Genomic DNA, 21,529 nt, shown 5'->3' with positions numbered 1-21,529 from the left:
TGTAGTACAAACAGAAGAGGGGTCAATCACAATGGTTACAAGTCGAGTTTGGTGTTCATTAAGCATTTTTGCTATCCTAATTTTGTTTGCAATACTTATTTACTTTGTGATTTGAGCCTACCGCTTTAGAGTAGGCATTCAACTAAGCCCTACGCGTCTATCAGTAAGCCAGATCTTAATTAAAGTTTAGGACGTAAAAGCTAGTGTCCTGGTTGTTGCTTAGGAGTCAAGGTCCGATTTGGATTTTGCGGGGTAGAAGAAGAAAGAGTTATGGGACATCTTGGTAAATATTGTGGTTTTACAAGCCATTATGTTTTCCATTAGAAATGAGATTTTTCAAAGCTCTACAATTGTTTTTCCAATCTACACATGTTGTCGATTTCAACTGATTTCGTGTCGTCGTTGCTAGGTGACTGCAAAAAAAAAATGACATTTAATAACCTAATAAGAAATTTGGTTACGATCAAATGTAAGAAAAAACACCTTCAGGAAATGATTTCAGGGTTTGGATGATATATTTTATAACTTAAATTACTAAATTCTGTCATTAAACTTTTTCCTATTAAAATCACATTCATTGGTGCTTTTTAAAAGCTAGTTTAGTTCATTTGAAGTACTTTTGTTTTGAAAGAAGTCACATTTGGTAAACGAAAAGCTGTTCTCCCTCGACCGACTACGCCTGAAAAAGCCCTAATGAAGACAGGGCTTAAAATAGGGCATTTAAAAACAGGGCATTTAAACGGGTGAAGTTTTGCGCATGCCATTTCTGCCATCTAACTTAGATTATTCTTAATAATAACAATATAAACGAAAATATTTTTTTGTTTAATTTCAAACTTCTAAAAATGTTAGGTAATTGAACGCTTCTTACGCAGGTATGTGCCTCTAAGGTTGAAGTGACGAAAATTTTGCTGATAATTGTTATTTTAATAAACCCTCGAAGTTCAAAAAAGATTTTAAAGTCTGGAGGCATTTTTTCTTGAAAGTGGTATGGTAAGCTTTTACTCTTATGGATAATTGACTCACACAAGATTTTACCTCTCATATTTGTAACTCTTTTCTCTCCAAAAGAGTATGACCAGTCAATGAAGCTGCAAGACTTATTCTACCACTGGTGCCATTCAGCCATCTGTTTGTTGTTCTAAATAGCTAATTAAGAACGTTCAAATTTAAATGCTCATCTTTAAGCATAAATGAATAGGAAAAGGAGTAAAACTCCAGATAAAGGGTTTTTGAATAAAGTTTAGGGCACCCCCCCAGTACTCATGCAGTGTCTAATCTTGAGAATTTTATTTTATTAACTTGTATCTTTCCTAAACATGAATGAATGACAGGGTTTGTTAGTCTGCAGTTAGGCTTGCCCAAAAGGTAATACCTATGAAAAGTTAAAAAACTGCTGAATAGCCTACTTACTTGTATAATTCTTAAAAGTCAAAAACTTTACTTTATCCCCCCCCCCATGTGATGCACAAACATATCAAGCCCAAATTATATATATATATTCCTTTTTTTCTATTTCTTGATTTGATCAATGCTGCTTCTTTGGCATTAAATCTATTTGAACCAAAGGTTGACATGACTAAATGTATAGAACACATAATTTGGGCAAATGTTCCTAATCTTGATATTATGTAGGCCTACTTTGGTTTAGATGATTGATATTAGCTCATAGTAAATGATTGTGTCATTAGGATTGGCTGACTGCAAGCTCAGAATTTATTTGACATTTAGACTTAGACAAAAGTTAGAAAACCCATACAGCAAAGCCTATTTAAATGGCCCACAATGAGTGTGCTTAACAACAAATGTCTTATATTAAATCTGTCCAAATTGAGTCATGTCCTGATTTAAATATTTTCTTTTCTAACTTTAAGATTCTATGTCTAGTATTAGGCAACATTTTTAAACTTAGTCTAAAGCTTAAAGTGTGTTTCCATGATTATGTTTTACTGTTTACTATAAGTGAATTTAAAATATTCAGCATTATTAGTGGCCAAAATATTCAAGCTAGTGATATTCTTATTAAGAATTTTTTTACAAGTTTGCTAGTTAAGCAATACTTTCTTGGTTATGTAGGCTAATAGAGATTTAACAGTGATTTAATTACTGAACTATTGAACTACTGAGTATCATTATCATACCCTGAGACCAGGGGCACATTTAAAAGAAACTTAAAAATTCTGAAAGCAACTTCAAAACAATCATAAATACCTGCTTATCTCATTTCTAAAAGTGTATTGGGTCATCATACAATCATAGCTAAAGTATTAGAGTACCATCTGTTAAAGGAAGGGTGGTGGGTGTTCCTGTGAGGGAGGGGGTGTGCTCAAAGTGCTGGGAAGTGCATTTTTAGGCCCCAGTTTTCCAACTTTCTGTGAGTTAGCCTATATTAGCCTACAAAAGATTCATCCTATTGCTAGCAAGTTCAATTTAAAGTTATTTTAAGGTAATCTTTCTGATAGATATGGATAGGAGAATTCTGATAGATATGGATAGGAGAATAAACCCCTCCCCCTGACTTACCACCATGTAAAGGAGCAAGCTTCCATTAAATGTGCTGTATCTGTACTGTGAGCGTAATAGCTCTCCTCTTATTTGAGGCATAAAATTAAAGACAGGAGCCAGCATTTCTTCCCAGACCCCCCCCTGGAAAATTCCCCAACATGCAAAATTGAGGAGCAAAACAGAAAGTACAAAACACATGCCCAATCATGTGCAATCATAGCATATTTAAATGCCCAAATTGTCTAATTCTCCATGAGCCTTCAGATAAATATAGGGAAGGATTTAGGGGGATAGGCATTGATTCATCATCTCTCTCATTTAGACTAAGCCTTGATAAGGGTGCTGCAGGGAGATGCCTCCCTTTTTATTACACAAAATGTTTATTGTATTTATTTTAAAGCTTCATTTAACTAACCTGAATTGCCTCATATTTCTCAAAAATTATATGAACTGATGTGTAAATACACATCAGTTATATGAAGGAGTGGCAAGATGCAGGTGTCTCAAAGTGTGCATTTTAATGCCCGTATGTTCAAACTCTCATTGAACCTTCATGTAAGTAATAGAATGAATTTTGGGAAAGGAGGGGGAGGTAGAAATTGATATATAATCCCTCTTGATTCCATGGAATTATTTTGGTCTACACCTTTATAATTGGTATCAGGAGGTGGGGTAATAATATCACTTGCATTGCTACAATCTTTTTTCTATGTTGTGTAAATATTGTATTCCTGTGCTAACCAGCACAGAGGGGGGAAAGCTGAGGCAGGGAATCATAGGCCTTGCCAGGAAATTCTTGGGGGATGGGGGGGGTGATAAGTACTACCAGGAGCTTTGTTTTCACTGATTTTAAATGGCAATTCTCCTCTTTACCTCTATAAAATGTTTAAATGTATTTAATGTATTTCTACATTAGAGAGCACTATTGTGGAAGTTGTGATGGCTTCAGCCACATTGAAGACCAAGTCATGCTGAACTTCTATCCACATGAATAATAATACCCATCATTGTACCCAAATTTCCTAAATAAAATTTTTAAAAGCTTATTCAACAAAATTAGTGTTCATCAAAAATTTTGATTAACTAATCAAATCTTGTCCAAAATTTTATTTACAATCCAATATTTGAATTCTCAAGCAGAAAACTGAAAAAGTAGGAAGCTACCCACCAATTTTCAATTATTCATACAAACACTTCAACAGCAATAAATTGTATGTTTATTGGGCTGGTAGTCCACATTGTATCTTGATTAAGCCTGGGCATGATATGAAAAACAATCAGGAATTAAATTAATAAACAACCTTTTTTTCAATTGAAAGGAAAGAGTAACATTAAAACAAAACAAACAGAAATCATTCCATCTATGAGGGGACTACTTTCCTCAAAACCTCACTCTTTATGCTAAAGTTTGAATTTTTGTAACAATTCTTAAAAAAAGACTGCTGACAACCAACAGCCATTGAACTGAAATAAAAAACTTTCCAAAACACTGTTGTGGGTAACTAAGCCACCTTAGACCAATACGGTGGCCCAAGCTACTTGTCCACCCTAATTTGTTCAAAACTTTACTCTCTACTCCCTCATTTTAATTGCAAATTTCATTTAAATCCTTTATCATGGCCTTTTCTTCACCGTGTTGGGGAAGATCAGCCTTTTGTTTGCCCCCAGGTGGATTGGCTAAAATCACGACGTTTTTCGGCCTATCATCTATAAAAGATGACCTGTTCATCTTAATCTTTCTCTCATCATAGCACTAGAAAATGGGATGAAGCCACTTTTTCTGTGAACCTTTTTGTTTGAATGGAAGCTTGAAGACTTGAGGATAGTGAATAATGTCGCGTAAATGTGGCTAATAAATTGCAATGGTATCATTGTTAGGAGTAAAAAGAAAAAAAAATGTAGTTCTGCCAAGATAAATAAAAAAACTACCCATGCAGCCCCCACTGCCCATGGGGATCCACGGACTTTTATTATCTAATCTCTCTAAGACCAAAAATCTTAGAAAATACTTAAAGTGGAGAGATCAGGATGAAACTGGATGGAAAGAATAAAAACCTGTCTAAGATACATGACTGACATAACCGGACCGGATCTGCTCTCTTTGGTGGAGTTGGGGGGGGGGGGTAATTTTGAAAATTGAGGTATATGTAACTTACGAAAGGGTGACCAGATCTTAATGAGATTTGATATTTAGAAGGATCTTGTGCTTTAGAGCTCTAATTTTAAATTCCGACCAGATCCTGTGACATTGGGGGGAGTTGGAGGGGAAACCGGAATTTTTGTGAAACGTGAAAATTGGGGTAATTTTATCTTACAAATAGGTGATCGGATCTTAAGGAAATTTGACGTTCAGAAGGAATTCGTGTCTCTGAGCTCCTATTTCAAATCCTGATCAGATCTTTTGACATGGGGAGTTGGGGGGGGAGTCTTGGAGAACACTTGGAGTGGAGGAATCGGGATGAAGCTCGGTGGATAGAAAAAGCAAATGTCCTTGATACGTGATTGACGTAACCGTACTGGATTCGCTCTCTTTGGGAGAGTTTGGGGGGGGGGTTCAGTGATTTGGTGAGTTTGGTGCTTCTGGACGTGCTAGGACGATGAAAATTGGTAGGCGTGTCAGGGAGCTGCACAGATTGACTTGATAAAGTCGTTTTCCCAGATTCGACCATCTGGGGGGCTAAAGGGAGAGGAAAAATTAGAAAAAAATAGGTATTTATAATTTACGAGTGGATGATCGGATCTTAATGAATTTTGATATTTAGAAGGACTTTGTGACTCAGAGCTCTTATTGCTCTTAGCTCTTGTTAATCTTTAAATTCTTAGAAATCTATTCCTCCAGCTTTATATTCATCCCCACCTTGTGATCATCAGTGGCGGACACTTGTTCAACACGACTTTGAGTAGTACCACTGTGTGACTCGTGACCCAAAACAACTTTCGTCATTTGAGGTCAGCTCATGAGATTTGGACTAATAGTGGAAACTGTGACGTCACTTTCATAATACAAGGCATAGTTCTGACAACCAATGCTTTACATGAGCTTACCAAGCTAAGAGAAACGAAAATTTTTAACTTATTGAACACGAATTTAAGCAGAGCCACTGCGTGACTCGGGACCCAAAACAACTTGTCATTTGAGGTTTATTTCATGAGATTTGGACTTGACATCGTCGCTTGACCTCAAATAGCATAGGACTTGAAGGCAGATCATCTCCTCTTCAGCCGTTTGATCAAATTGTATGAAACTAATTTTGGGCATATCAATAAAAAATCGGTTCCAAAATTCTGCTATCTGCTGCGCCCGTGTTAGAGCACAAAAGACTCCTTTTTATTTAGTTTCTTATTCTGTCTCCTCATTTTTGTCATGGCTGAGTTAGAAACCCTTTTGAGAAAAACAAAATTGTTGTTTTTTAAATATTCACTAATCCCTTAACTCGACTATTACCCTTATAAACTAAAGCGCTATCTTGTCCTTTGCATCCCCTTTTGTATGCCTCTCATTTTTTAAGATCAAAGAGGGGGATTGTTCCAAGATTATCTTTGGTGGAAAATTGAATTAATAGATTTCGAGTTGTTGGGATCGAATTTCATTCTGAAACTCAGAACCTGTTGCCAATCCGAAGGTTTTTTTTTCTATACTAAGGACAATGGACCTACTTCATTTTCATTCATTTTTTCCTTCTTTTAGGGAGGAGGAAAAACATAGATGTTTTTTTTTCATTTTATAAGAGGTAAAGATTCGGCTATACTTCAGCTAAACTAGACATGGTTTCGAATTCAATCTTGGAACGTGTAGTACTCGATCTAAAGATTTTTTTTCTGTTTAAAAAAAAGAAAAAAATTGATTTTTCTGTAATGGTGAAAAATTGTCCACTTTGTTATGCACAAGTTTGTACATGTTTGAAGTATGCACAAGTACATAAGTTTGAATTCAGTCTTGAGACTTATGATGTGTACTCGATCCGAAGATTTTTGTTCTTTACTAAAGGTGAAAAACCGGCTATACTTCGTTTGTACAAGTTATATACGTTCGAATTTCATTCAAGTTCGAACTCAATTTCGAGACGTGTGTTCGATCCGAAATTTTGTTTTCTTTACTCAAGGTGAAAAATCGGCTATACTTTGTTATGCACTTGCTAAACATGTTCAAAGTATATACAAGTACACGAATTTAATCCCGAGTCTTTCGACGAGTATTCTGCCGAGAGTTTTATTCTTTATACAAGATAAAAAATCGGCTACGCTTCGTTATATAAATCAGTACACAAGTTAGAATTGAATCTTGAAGCGCGTATTCAACCGAAGGGGTTTTCTTTCTCAAGGTGGAAAATCGGCTATATTTCGTTGTGTATAAGTTTATACATGTTCGAAGTGTACACAAGTTCAAATTTGATCTCGAGACTTATTACGTGTAGTCAGTCAGAAAATTTGTTTTTCCTTTACTCGGGACGTGTTTGGACTATTTAAATTTTTGAGGAAAAGCATTGCTTAAGGTTGCTTAAAAACTGCTATTTTATTTGTTATTTTTATTGAAAACTATGAAAATGCTAGGGATTCCCTTTTGTTTTGGATACGGCGAAATAACCTTGAAATACTACATTACTGTCCATTATACAGATTTTTGTCACTTAAATCTTTGAAGACAATAATCATTCTTACGGGGTGCTCTCAGTTATAAAAAGAGTTAATTTTTGCAAAACCAAAAAAAAAAAAAAAAAAACGAAGTTATAAAGCTTTTGAGCGAAAATTCTATCTTCACGGACGTCGCCTTTTTAGAAGTGGCAAGATTCACTGGTATTTTATGATAAAATGTAATACTGTAAGTCTAATAAATAAACAAAATTACTATTTGGGGTTCCTAGTATGCTTAGGCTCCAAAGTAATTCAGTCCAACATTGCCACTGCACATAAATACTTACATACAGTACTTGATGCATTTCCAGCGCACATAAATACTTACATGTAGTACTTGCTACATTTCCAGTGCACATAAATACTTACGTGTAGTACTTGGTATATTTCCAGTGCACATAAATACTTGCATGTAATACTTGGTACATTTCCAGTGCACATAAATACTTACATGCAGTACTTGGTACATTTCCAGTGCACATAGATACTTGCATGTAATATTTGTTACATTTCCAGTGCACATAAATACTTACATGTAGTACTTGCTACATTTCCAGTGCACATAAATACTTACGTGTAGTACTTGGTATATTTCCAGTGCACATAAATACTTACGTGTAGTACTTGGTATATTTCCAGTGCACATAAATACTTGCATGTAATACTTGGTACATTTCCAGTGCACATAAATACTTACATGCAGTACTTGGTACATTTCCAGTGCACATAGATACTTGCATGTAATATTTGTTACATTTCCAGTGCACATAAATACTTACATGTAGTACTTGCTACATTTCCAGTGCGCATAAATACTTACGTGTAGTACTTGGTATATTTCCAGTGCACATAAATACTTGCATGTAATACTTGGTACATTTCCAGTGCACATAAATACTTACATGCAGTACTTGGTACATTTCCAGTGCACATAGATACTTGCATGTAATATTTGTTACATTTCCAGTGCACATAAATACTTACATGTAGTACTTGCTACATTTCCAGTGCGCATAAATACTTACGTGTAGTACTTGGTATATTTCCAGTGCACATAAATACTTACGTGTAGTACTTGGTATATTTCCAGTGCACATAAATACTTGCATGTAATACTTGGTACATTTCCAGTGCACATAAATACTTACATGCAGTACTTGGTACATTTCCAGTGCACATAGATACTTGCATGTAATATTTGTTACATTTCCAGTGCACATAAATACTTACATGTAGTACTTGCTACATTTCCAGTGCACATAAATACTTACGTGTAGTACTTGGTATATTTCCAGTGCACATAAATACTTGCATGTAATACTTGGTACATTTCCAGTGCACATAAATACTTACATGTAGTACTTGCTACATTTCCAGTGCACATAAATACTTACGTGTAGTACTTGGTATATTTCCAGTGCACATAAATACTTGCATGTAATACTTGGTACATTTCCAGTGCACATAAATACTTACATGCAGTACTTGGTACATTTCCAGTGCACATAGATGCTTGCATGTAATATTTGTTACATTTCCAGTGCACATAAATACTTACATGTAGTACTTGCTACATTTCCAGTGCACATAAATACTTACGTGTAGTACTTGGTATATTTCCAGTGCACATAAATACTTACGTGTAGTACTTGGTATATTTCCAGTGCACATAAATACTTACGTGTAGTACTTGGTATATTTCCAGTGCACATAAATACTTACGTGTAGTACTTGGTATATTTCCAGTGCACATAAATACTTACATGTAGTACTTGCTACATTTCCAGTGCACATAAATACTTACGTGTAGTACTTGGTATATTTCCAGTGCACATAAATACTTACGTGTAGTACTTGGTATATTTCCAGTGCACATAAATACTTGCATGTAATACTTGGTACATTTCCAGTGCACATACATACTTACATGCAGTACTTGGTACATTTCCAGTGCACATAGATACTTGCATGTAATATTTGTTACATTTCCAGTGCACATAAATACTTACATGTAGTACTTGCTACATTTCCAGTGCACATAAATACTTACGTGTAGTACTTGGTATATTTCCAGTGCACATAAATACTTGCATGTAATACTTGGTACATTTCCAGTGCACATAAATACTTACATGCAGTACTTGGTACATTTCCAGTGCACATAGATACTTGCATGTAATATTTGTTACAGTTCCAGTGCACATAAATACTTACATGTAGTACTTGCTACATTTCCAGTGCACATAAATACTTACGTGTAGTACTTGGTATATTTCCAGTGCACATAAATACTTACATGCAGTACTTGGTACATTTCCAGTGCACATAGATACTTGCATGTAATATTTGTTACATTTCCAGTGCACATAAATACTTACGTGTAGTACTTGGTATATTTCCAGTGCACATAAATACTTACGTGTAGTACTTGGTATATTTCCAGTGCACATAAATACTTACGTGTAGTACTTGGTATATTTCCAGTGCACATAAATACTTGCATGTAATACTTGGTACATTTCCAGTGCACATAAATACTTACATGCAGTACTTGGTACATTTCCAGTGCACATAGATACTTGCATGTAATATTTGTTACATTTCCAGTGCACATAAATACTTACATGTAGTACTTGCTACATTTCCAGTGCACATAAATACTTACGTGTAGTACTTGGTATATTTCCAGTGCACATAAATACTTGCATGTAATACTTGGTACATTTCCAGTGCACATAAATACTTACATGTAGTACTTGCTACATTTCCAGTGCACATAAATACTTACGTGTAGTACTGTGTATATTTCCAGTGCACATAAATACTTACGTGTAGTACTTGGTATATTTCCAGTGCACATAAATACTTGCATGTAATACTTGGTACATTTCCAGTGCACATAAATACTTACATGCAGTACTTGGTACATTTCCAGTGCACATAGATACTTGCATGTAATATTTGTTACATTTCCAGTGCACATAAATACTTACATGTAGTACTTGCTACATTTCCAGTGCACATAAATACTTACATGTAGTACTTGCTACATTTCCAGTGCACATAAATACTTACGTGTAGTACTTGGTATATTTCCTGTGCACATAAATACTTGCATGTAATACTTGGTACATTTCCAGTGCACATAAATACTTACATGTAGTACTTGCTACATTTCCAGTGCACATAAATACTTACGTGTAGTACTTGGTATATTTCCAGTGCACATAAATACTTACGTGTAGTACTTGGTATATTTCCAGTGCACATAAATACTTGCATGTAATACTTGGTACATTTCCAGTGCACATAAATACTTACATGCAGTACTTGGTACATTTCCAGTGCACATAGATACTTGCATGTAATATTTGTTACATTTCCAGTGCACATAAATACTTACATGTAGTACTTGCTACATTTCCAGTGCACATAAATACTTACGTGTAGTACTTGGCATATTTCCAGTGCACATAAATACTTACATGTAGTATTTGGTATGCAATACCATAGTATACGTCTGAATCTGAAAGAATATGAGACGAAACTTCAGCTATGTGGTGCGACTTGTAGTTTGCCTCTATATACATATGCCTTTAAGGTATGAAGACCTATTTTAGGGATAGGGATATTTAGCAACTCCAGCCGTTGTAATATAAAACGATTGTATTCAGTCACGATGTTGAATAAGGCACTCCCCCCTTTTCTTTTTATCGTCTTTGTTTATTGTTTCTTCTACTGTTATAATTTACCTTAAATTATTTTCGCTATCTGTTTATCACTTTAATTGCAAATACTGAATTTATTGACTGTTCAAACTAGAATTTTAAACATGTCTTGACGATTTATTCAGACGAAAAAAGGAGCAAGTCTGAAAAGGACTATTAAAGAAAAAGCAAGGGGTATACAGAGTCGTTCCTAGGGTTGGTGCCGCCCGAGGAAAATCAATTACAGCTCCCTCCTCTCGACTCAAATAAAAGCAAAAAAGCCAAATCAAAGTGAAAAATCGGATCAAAGTGGGTAATTCCTCAGCCGTCCCCAAGCACTCCTCCACAGGTGGCAACTGCCCTAGTTGCCCCCCCCCTCCCACGAATGGCTCTTGGGGCATGCACCCACTAAAAAAAGCAATTTTTCTCAAAAACATCTAGCAAGTCTTCACCAGGTTATCAGAGCGCCCATACTTCAGAGCCATATTTAAACCACTATCATCGCTTCTAGTATTCTAGTCTTGGTTAGCAGATTTATCTTTCTATTCTTCCAAACTTTTTTAAACTGAGAAAAAAATTCTGAGCCTTGGCTATTCTATTTTTAACATCTTCATTGCTCCCACAGTCTTTACTAATAATACTACCAAGGTAAATGAAGCTGTCCACCTGATCAATCTTTTCGTTTCCCAACGTCACCTTTTCATCTTCACTTATTCCTAGCCTTAGTGACTTAATTTTTAGTTAACTTAATTGTTAGTTAACATTAATTTTAAACCTATTCTAGCACCCTGAACTCGCAAAACCTCTAAAAGTTCATTTATTTTGCTCACACTTTCATCTAGGATGCTTACATCACCAGGATAATCTAAATCCAGGAGGGTTTTTCCTCCGTGTTTGATTCTGTGGTCTTCCATTTTCTTTCCTGTGCTCCTTAAGACAAAGTCAATCAAAATGATCCATATCAAGGGGGATAGAGCACAGCCCTGCTTAACTCCTGATTTGATACGAAACCAGCTGCTAACCTCATTTCCCACCTTAACCGCAACAATGTTATTCTCGTAAATAGCACTAATCACCTTAATGTATTTGTCTGACATACCCTTCAAAAATAAGACCTTCACTAAAACTCTTCTGTCAACAGAATCGTTCAAACGATTCTGTCAGCAGGGTCGTTTTTTATATATTGTTATATAAAGATATCATACTGACTGGCTTACTGCCGTACCCCAACCCTGCAACATATGTACTTGGACAAAAAACGTATTTAAGCGAAATCTTAAGACTTAATGATTCTCTCTACCTATAAGTATCCATTAGGAAGTAAAACTAAAATACCTATCATGATAAAATCTAAGACCATAGACTTCTTTAGGGCCAATGAATTTTCTGTTACAGGTTAATTCTTCATAGACGTTGGAAATTGAAAATCTGTCTGCATTGTTTTATTTAATGATTCTCCCTACCTATAAGTATCCTTTAGGGAGTAAAACTAAAATACATTTCATGATAAAATCTAAGACCATAGACTTGTTTAGGGCCAACGAATTTTCTGTTACAGGTCATTTCTTCAAATTTATCCAAATAGTTTTCACCCCTTTACATTTTTAAACGTACCTAAGACGAAGAAATTCCATCACAATATTATCTCAATTAACTATCACATCTTTCTTCTACTGTATTTTCATAGACGTCGTAAATTGAAAAACTGTCTACATTGTTTTATTGTTATAATTTATACTATTTTCGTTATCCGTTCGATTATCCAATTATCGGTTCGATTATTTTCCTTATCTGTTATGATACCGATGCGTTAATGCGTTTCCATAGGCTTTTCAGTTGCTTGGGCAACACTAACAACTTGATTTGCAACATTATTTTAGTAGTCTTCATCCACTTTCCGCCACCTTATGCACATCTCGGGGCGTCACCTGTGCCGCAAAGTTCCTTCACGTTTTCTTCAGTTTTTTTTTTGGGGGGGGGGTACAATAAAACTTCAGAAAATATCAAAGATTTGTTTGTATGCATTTTTGTTGCATTTTTATCAGTTATCCAAAATCTTTAAGGGGAGGGGATCAAACCCAGTACCTTCCAATTTTGGCCTTGGACCCAGGTGTAAGTTTCCTTCTGGCTCAGTCCGTTATTGACCTAGCTTTAGTTTCATCCACAGCTTTTAACATTCCAATTTAATTTCGTCAAAATCCTGGGGTGGGGAGATGGCAAAGTTGGAGCCGATTTTCCCAAGTCAAGTGAAAAAGTGAAAACTTAAAAAAATGAGCCATATAGTACCGTAGAGGTAAAGATATAATAAAGAAATCTCACTCGTTTCTGTGGATGCTTGAATTATGCAGGCTTATCTTAGTTTTTACAAGATTTCTGAACAAACTAAATTTCTGCTGGGGGGGGGTAGTTGCTCCCCCTGTCTCATAGCAAATTAAGCCCTTGCATTTAAGAATGTCGTCTTCTCTATCAAATAACAAGACTAATTTTAATATTTTCTATTTTGTAATGAATTTAAAGGTTAATTCTATTTATGATTGCTAAGGAAGTCTTTCCTCTGCGCTCACAGACGACACTCAATTACGCAAGTTTTATTTGTCTTCTTACGGTACCCCCTTTTCCATATTTAGCGAGTTTATATAAAGGCTGGAGAATTCCTTCTAAAAGTGTTCCGTTCTCCTGACTTAACAGCATCTCTCTCTCTCTCTCTGCACTCCGCTATACAACCAGTATTTTTGTTTTAGTGACGCGATATTGAGGAGTGGCGAGGACGTGTTGCAAGTTGGTGAATACCAATTAGTCGCGTTTTTGTGGCCTAATTGAGTTTAGACGTTTTTTCACTGTACCTGAAGTTGAGAAAACATTTGGATTTCTTTTTTTTTTAGTGTTTGTGGTGTACTTATTTGGAATACCATTGCCTTTGGCGGATTTTCGGGTGATGATGGATTAATAAAAAAGATGATCATGGTAAGTGTGGATATTTCTTTTTTTGGCTAAATTTTGATGTTAACCTGATTTAGTTTGTTTGTATGAAAATGTAAATTAATATTCAAACTGAATGGTTATAAATGTATTTAGCTCATGGAGATATGAAGGTAGAGGGAATAACAAAGGCACTTGGAAGGGGGAGAGAGGATAGTTTCAGTAAATTTATATTGCGACACATAAATTAAATGGCAGAAAAATAAATAAACCTATTGAATTCCTCATTCTATTCCTTTCTAAGTAAAAACAATTACTTGCATTGTAGTTGTGGCCCAGTCCCCTCGTAATGCCTTGATATTGCCAAAGGCGCCAATTCATGAACATATAGTGGGGGGATGTGCAAAATACATTTTTTTGATATGTTTGGGGCGGGCACAAAATTGTGGTTTTTTCAACTTTTTCAATGAAGATACAGAAAAAATGCATTTTCAATAAAAATGCCTCCCAACAAGATATATTTCAAAATATGGGGGGGGGGTGGCACTGCCTTAAGCTATGTGCAAATGTTTCCTAATGATGTTGGTTTACAGTGTTATTACTACGGTATTTATCTTTTGCAGTTTATTCATAATGCAAGTTAACAAAAGAGTAAACTTTCGTCGTAGCTTTGGGCTGTATTCAGGCAATAAAGAGGAGGGGGGGGGGCAATTGCAACAGTAGTGATTATTTTGAAAAGAGTATTGACTGGAGACGATTAGCACATTTCTTTTTTTGGCTATCTGATTTCTGTGTTACAAGGTCCATTTTTTGTAGTTTCCTCCATAGTAAAACGAAGGTAAAATTCTTAGGTAGTGTATTCACGCTTTTCGGAAAATTTAAGATATACATTTGTAGCCAGAATGAGGGAATGACAATTATTTAGGGAAATAGGACCCAGCTTCAAATAAAATTCATATATAGCTTGGAAAACGGCTCAAAAATTTGGAATTGCCTTGCCACGGCCTATAATTTAAGACAAGTAACTACAAAGCGCTATTCGCAAGATTTAGCGAAGATCTAAATTCAGCCACATTGCGAAAATCAGCCAAATTTGGAAATCCGCAAACTCTTGATCTCTTCATGATAGGGTTTAGAAGTGTAAATGCGATAGGGACTTGTGAACCGGTTTCGGTAAACTTCTAGTTGATTGACTTCTTGCTATCTCAGATAGGGGTTAGGTTAGCAACATGAAACTTTCAGGGATGGGTCTGCAGGCTAAAGTATGTCCCGGGAAGGTACTTTGAAGTACCTACCTCCACTCCTTCTCTCTCTAGAGGGCCCTGACCTTTGATGACCTTCAAAAATATGTGTGTTATAAAAGTGAAATCTTGCAAAATAGATCTTCTGCTTGAATGAAGTACAACAAACTTATTTTCAGCTTCACAATTTTGCACAATCCCAATTTATAAGGTTTTAAAGATATGCAAATACATTTCCTAAATTTTGAAAAAAAAACATTGATATGGCTCAGAATTCTACTCAAATAACAGGAATTGCATCTTCAGAACTAAAGGCAGAGAAAAAGCAACTGATAACTGAAAATTAAGGTAAAGTGTTGTTTTGTCAAAATTTTAATAGATATAGACCTGTCATGTAGGCAAATTTCAGGGCTCTATAGAGGGAGAATGAGTGGATATGGGTACTTTAAAATACCTTCCCGGGATATTCTTTAGTCTGTAGACCCATCCCTGAAAGTTTCATTTTCCTAACCTAACCCCTTTCTGAGATAGCAAAGTCACTCAACTAGAATTTTACCCCGGTTTCTTCATTAGTTTCTTCGCTACTTTAGAAACAAATTTGGGCTATATATTTGCACATTAGGGAGGTGGGGGGTAAAGTATATCCGGCCTGTATGCAAAATTTGTTATTTACAACTAATCTGCATATTATGAAGTAAAAATTGGTCTCTAACTTCACAGTGTCCAAATACTTTGCCCCCACCACTAATGTGCAAATAAGCTGAAAGAAACTAACGGAGAAACCGGTTTGTTCTCGAATTTTACACAGCATGTGAATGATATTTGAAATTTTCATGGTAAAAAATTTCTATTTTAATAAGTCAAAATTAGCCAAGCAACTAGCTCTTAAATAATCTTTTACAAACGATAAAATGGGTCTCTAGCATTAACTAAAATCAAGATATATTAGGGCTATATCTGGTCCATTAAAAGTGCGGGGTGGGGTGGGGTGTGCATTTTCAGAAAAACGACTATGACATCTTGAAAGAGCATAAAATAGGGAGTACAGTAGTAACTATTATTTTAGTTCTATAACGTTTGCTGCAGAATATCCGCTAAACTGCAATTTTACTCAATTTCTTTTCCAAATTATTGAATCTTTTAGAGACTTACAAGTAGGGGAGGGTTGAAGATACGAGCTTTAAAATATTCCCTATAGCCCTTAATTGGGTTGTTGAAACTGTGACCTGACAAATTTCCAATTTTAATTAGTCTGAATTAATTAAGTTATCCCTTACAAACGTTGAAATCTGATCACTAGCATTCGTTAAAACTAAATTTTAGCATTTGCCTTCAGCAGGCTATTAATGAATCCTTGTTTTGAATGGGCTTCAATGCAATTTTTGATTTTTTTTTTCCAAAGTTTTTAGAATTTTTAAGCATCTCTTTAAAAGCATTATAAGTAGAGAAGGAATGGAGATACGAGCTTGGTAGCGATTTGCCGGTGTGCACGAATTTTGCCACCGTGTTTTATGGTTACCTTGGGGAATAGGTTTTGAGCTGTCCTATAAAAAAAGGTGTGCTGTGTATATCCATCTGTTTAAAATTCAATGTACTGCTATGTTATATATTTTATCAACCTCCTTCCTATCAAAAGAATTACTTCTGCATTCCCGTTTTAGTTGGAAAAAAATTTCAAATATATGTATATATAAAAAAATTTCATATATGTATGTATGATATATATACATATATATATATATATATATATATATATATATATATATATATATATATATATATATATATATATATATATATATATATATATATATGTATATATATATATATATATATATCATTCTCTCCTCCTTTCTTATTTCTCTTACACTTACTTCCCTCTATATCACACTCTCTTCCTTCTCGCTTTCTCTCTCTCTTCTTTTGTTTTGACTCACCATTTAGTTGGGAAATATGGACTGGATAGGTTTGTGCTCATCGAACCTCTTGTTTCATGATTAATATTGGCTTCCTAGCTAATTTTGTGACTAAATTTTGGTTATGATGACAAAGATTATTCAAGGGTACCTGAAGAAATCCATATGGAGGGGGAAAGGCTGTGAAAGATTTTCCAAGGATCAAAAACTTTTTGGTAGAAAACGACAAAGCTGAAGTATCACCCCCCCCCTCCTAGGATACTCGAAAGGATACAAGAGAAGTCTAGCCATGAAACATATTAATTGATTAGGCCTATGTATGCACAATTCTCTAGAGCAGATTGACTATATATTGACTTTGATAACCAAACACTGCTATGTAACACTGAAAAAACCACTTTTGAGAAACTAATAGTGAAAGTGCTATCTTATTGGGAAGCAAGATTATATAAGTATCTTTTTATATAACCACCACGCACAAGGGTAACCATAAAGGAGGGTGACATTGGGAATTGGGCCTCCAGGAAATCCTAGCGGTCAAAAATTTCTGGGCGATTCTTACCGTATTAATAATAATAATATTATTTTATTACCTGTCAGAATCAAACAAAAGAGACGAAGTACATAAAAATACAAGATGAAGAAGAGCAGGTCTTGGCAAAATGTATCCGCGATTCAAATTATCAAATGAATTTTTTTTTGCTTTTTTACTATCTCCTCCCAAAAACAAAATTCCCGTGAATATGCCTGAACAATGAAATTAGGTATTTGAACTTAACTAAAAGAACGAAAAATATTTTGGGTAAAATTCTAGTTAAGCGACTTTTGGCTATCTCGGAAAGGGTTTAGATTAGGAAAATGAAACTTTCAGGGATGGGTCTAAAGGCTAAAGTATATCACGGGAAGGTATTTTAAAGTAGCCACCTCCTCTCCTTCTCCCTCTAGAGGGCCCTGAAATTCGCCTACATAGCAGGTCTATACCTATTGAAATTTTGACAAAACAACATTCTACCTTAATTTTCAGTTACCAGTTGCTTTTTCTCTGCCTTTAGTTCTGAAAATGCAATTCCTGTTATTTGAGAGTAGAATTCCGAGCCATATCAATGTTTTTTTTTTCAAAATCTAGGAAATGTATTTGCATATCTTTAAAACCTTATAAATTGGGATTGAGCAAAGTTGTGAAGCTGAAAACAATTTTGTTATACTTCATTCAAGCGGAAGATTTATTTTGCAAGGTTTCACTTTTATAACACACATATTTTTAAAGGTCAAGAAAGGTCAGGACACTAGAGGGAGAGGGAGTGGAGATAGGTACTTCAAAATACCTTCCAGGGACATACTTTAGCCTTTATACCCATCCCTGAAAGTTTCATTTTCGTAACCCAACCCCTTTCCGAGATAGCCCAAAGTCAATAAACTAGAATTTTACCATATTTTGTTTCTATCTGAAGCTTCAAAAGTCTTTGAAGAACACTTTTGAAGTCAACACTGAAGTCAGCACTTTTGAAGTCAACACTCGAAGAACACAAACTTGAAGTCAACACTGAAGAATGACTTGAAGAACACTTAAATGAAGTCATTTAACCGTTATTTTTATTGACGAACCTGTAAAGCAAATTAGTCGCTTTTTTTAGCAGCATGCTGTTATTTGCACCAACGTGGGGGTGGGGGCGCAGTTTGTATACAATTGTCTGAAATGTCATTTTGAAGCGTTCTGACCGCTGCTGAAAGATGTGCTGGATGATCGCAGGACATTTCGTGTTTTTGTACCTCATGTACTAGTCCTATTCTGCCATAGCCAGAAAATGTTAATGGTCATTTTAAACTTTCTTCAGGCCTGAAAAAAATCACATTAAGATGCTGAAACAATTGAAAATCATAAGACTGTCTAAAAAGGTAATGTTTGTGAAAGTGTAACCCTATTCCTAGAGTGCGTTGATATGTTGTTCCCCATTATCCCGGAGGTTTATCTTCTAAAATACCCTGTGGTTTTCAGGCTCAAGGAGGTCTTATCAATTAGGCATCCCATTCTCCTGTTTTGTGTCTGGTTCTAAAAATGGGAAACAGATGCTCCTTTATTTATAAATTTGTCAGCGACAGCCGGCTTAGATCTTAACTTTCATCACCCTCGAAGATGATGATTTTATCGTTGCTGCCACAGGATCGACCGTCTAAATTAAAAATACATTATATACATAGTTGCACGCAGGGGGTATGGGGCGATTCACCCATGCCGAGACGGGTCGATGGACCACCTCCTGGAAAAAAAGTAAAACGGTGACTTATAAACGCAAGTCTATGATTTTGAACCTCCCTCCCAAGGTCCCTTGTCTCTCCCCCTCTTAAAGACAGTATCTTCGCATCTTTGATTATGTATATTTTGTACAGTTTTGAGTGGGACACACATTTGTAGAACTAGGTCTTCGTCACTAGAGTACTTGTATTTACTGTTAATCATTAAGGGGGTGTAAATCGTTAAGGGAGGGACGAAGAACATACAACCCACTAAACCTTGTTTTTGCATTGAACACTTTATAGTTTATAATGTACGACAAACAGAATGGTTTTTCGAGAGCTTTATACGCATGTTCTTCCATGCAAGGTTGCCACCTGTAGCACAAGCGCTATTTTAGCACTATTTTTATTGGCAGCACGTGCTCAGGGTTGCTAAATTAGCACGAAAAGGCTGTTTTAACACTATTACAGTCAAATTTTTAACCATAGGACTGAAAATTGCTGTGTAGAACGCCAATTTTGGCAATTGTACCACTTTAGGAACTGACCGTGGTAGGAACCCTGCTTCCATGCAATCAGGTAAAACTCTGTTTTTCCAGAGGAAAAGATTATGTTTCTCTATTATTTTTTGTTTTCTTGGAGAATCCGAAATTTTTGCCAGATGCTTGATGGCTGTTTACTTGGTCGCGTAAATTGTCATGTTGTCTATCGAGGCAATAAATCTATGACACAATCTTCACTCTCAGTACGATGATGACTTGATCATTGCTTCTTAGATATGTCCTTTTAAACCCGTTTTTTGAGCTTCTTCAATCAATCTTGGAGCTACTGTTTAATGATTTTGCTCTAAGCTGTAAAGGTATGCAGTGATAAATAGGCTATATAGCGCCGGGTCATCAAACTTTGCCTCTTCTTTTACTGCTTAAAAATAGCTTTCTGTTGTCATAATTACAAGAATTAACTATGCTGTTTCGTGTAATATGATGTGCTAACAGCTAAAATTGTCAGGGTGGTCAGAAGGTTTAACCTAATATATTTCAAATAGAATTAAAATCAGTTTTCTTCTGTTTTCGAATACAGCACAAGTACTTATTCTTCAAATAATTTGTAGGCCTAAAACATTCTGAGAGATTTATTGAGACAGTTGGAATAGAACTCGTTTTTTATTTTTGCTCATCAATTTCTCAGAAAAACGATAAGCGGCAAATAAATCTTTAGGCTACTTTAGTATAGTTTAATGTCGGTTATCTGTATTCTGCATACCGTTTTTTAGTTTTGCATGGAATTCAATCAAAAGCCTGTGAAAATAACCGAAAATCTTTTATGATTTTCCGTGGAATTACTTTTACGGGTTTACAAGCCGCTAAAGACCTACCCTACACTCAATAAGCTTATTGCAGTTGATTTTTGTAATTTTTAGCGTTAAATAACCAATTTAACTTATTGGATTGCCTTCAAAAGCACCCACTCAAACAGGGATGGATCTAGAGCAAAATTTTCAGGGGAGGTAGTGTGACAAGAGGACCAATAAGTAAAATCTTGGAGTGGCCTAATGTGACAAGGGTGCCAATAACTGACCAAATTGATAAATTTATTTTAAAACATCAGTGAAAAACAGAAAAAAAAACAAGGAATGAGGGCGCCAGAAAAAATCTTTGGGTGCACGGGGCTCACCGCCCCTGGATCCGCGAGTGTATTTAACCCATTGAAATTAATTATTTGCTGATTGTACGTCAGAGGTGAAGAAGCTTCAATGCTACCTCTTACCGATATAAAATTATTCTGATATTCAAAGGTTATATAGCCGTGATTCCCAACGTGGAGTGCAGGCTCCGCCGGTGGGGAATGGTAATACTTTGGTTGATTATTGGCAATTTTGTCGATAGGCTTTCAAGAGTCTGTTTTTCCTCGTTTTTTTGTCACTTGGTTATCTACTTGACGTTGATTTTTAATTCTATTATGTCCGTGCTAGGTCTTGGTCAGTGACGGTTCTGACTTTTCTTGTGCCTGGGGCAAAATCTTGATTAGTGCCCCCCCCCCTGTCCCTCAGAAATTTACAGGCCAAATTAAAAAAATAATTTTGTTTATAGCAAAATTTGATTACAAAACATCACAAAAAACATTAAAACTAATCAAATTCGGTTTATTTACTTGTATTTTCAAGGAATGGTGATCAAGATATGGGAAAAATAAAAATTTCGGATTGAATTTGCTTATACTTACTACCAACTGCGCCCTCTACTTTATTTAAAAAAATAAATTTTAAAATTACAACATGATTATAACCGCTAGATTACTTATTTGAAATCTTGCGCCCCTAAAATTTCTACATCTGGGGCAAGTGCCCCCTCTGTATTGAAAAAAAATTTGTATT

At 35.4% G+C, this 21,529-nt stretch overlaps 1 protein-coding gene across 7 annotated transcripts in view; it reads left to right on the top strand.

Annotated features, from left to right (window-relative positions):
- Positions 1–932: 932 nt before the first annotated feature.
- The window catches only part of LOC136032811 (nuclear factor 1 X-type-like), a 138,645-nt gene continuing 118,048 nt past the window's right edge, over positions 933–21,529 (top strand). For 4 of the 7 annotated variants that reach the window (XM_065713212.1, XM_065713213.1, XM_065713208.1 and 1 more), the window contains exons 1-2: positions 962–988; positions 13,586–13,808. In XM_065713212.1, the coding sequence (XP_065569284.1) occupies positions 13,800–13,808 (9 nt within the window). In that variant the 5' untranslated portion in view covers positions 962–988; positions 13,586–13,799. Of the gene's footprint in view, positions 994–13,585; positions 13,809–21,529 lie in introns of all 7 variants that reach the window. The other 3 variants (XM_065713209.1, XM_065713215.1, XM_065713214.1) reach the window with 3 other exon arrangements.

Source organism: Artemia franciscana, chromosome 11 (assembly GCF_032884065.1).
Source record: "Artemia franciscana chromosome 11, ASM3288406v1, whole genome shotgun sequence".
NCBI lineage: Eukaryota > Metazoa > Arthropoda > Branchiopoda > Anostraca > Artemiidae > Artemia > Artemia franciscana.
Note: the sequence above shows the minus strand (reverse complement) of the source record. Positions and strands in the feature narration are given on the sequence as shown.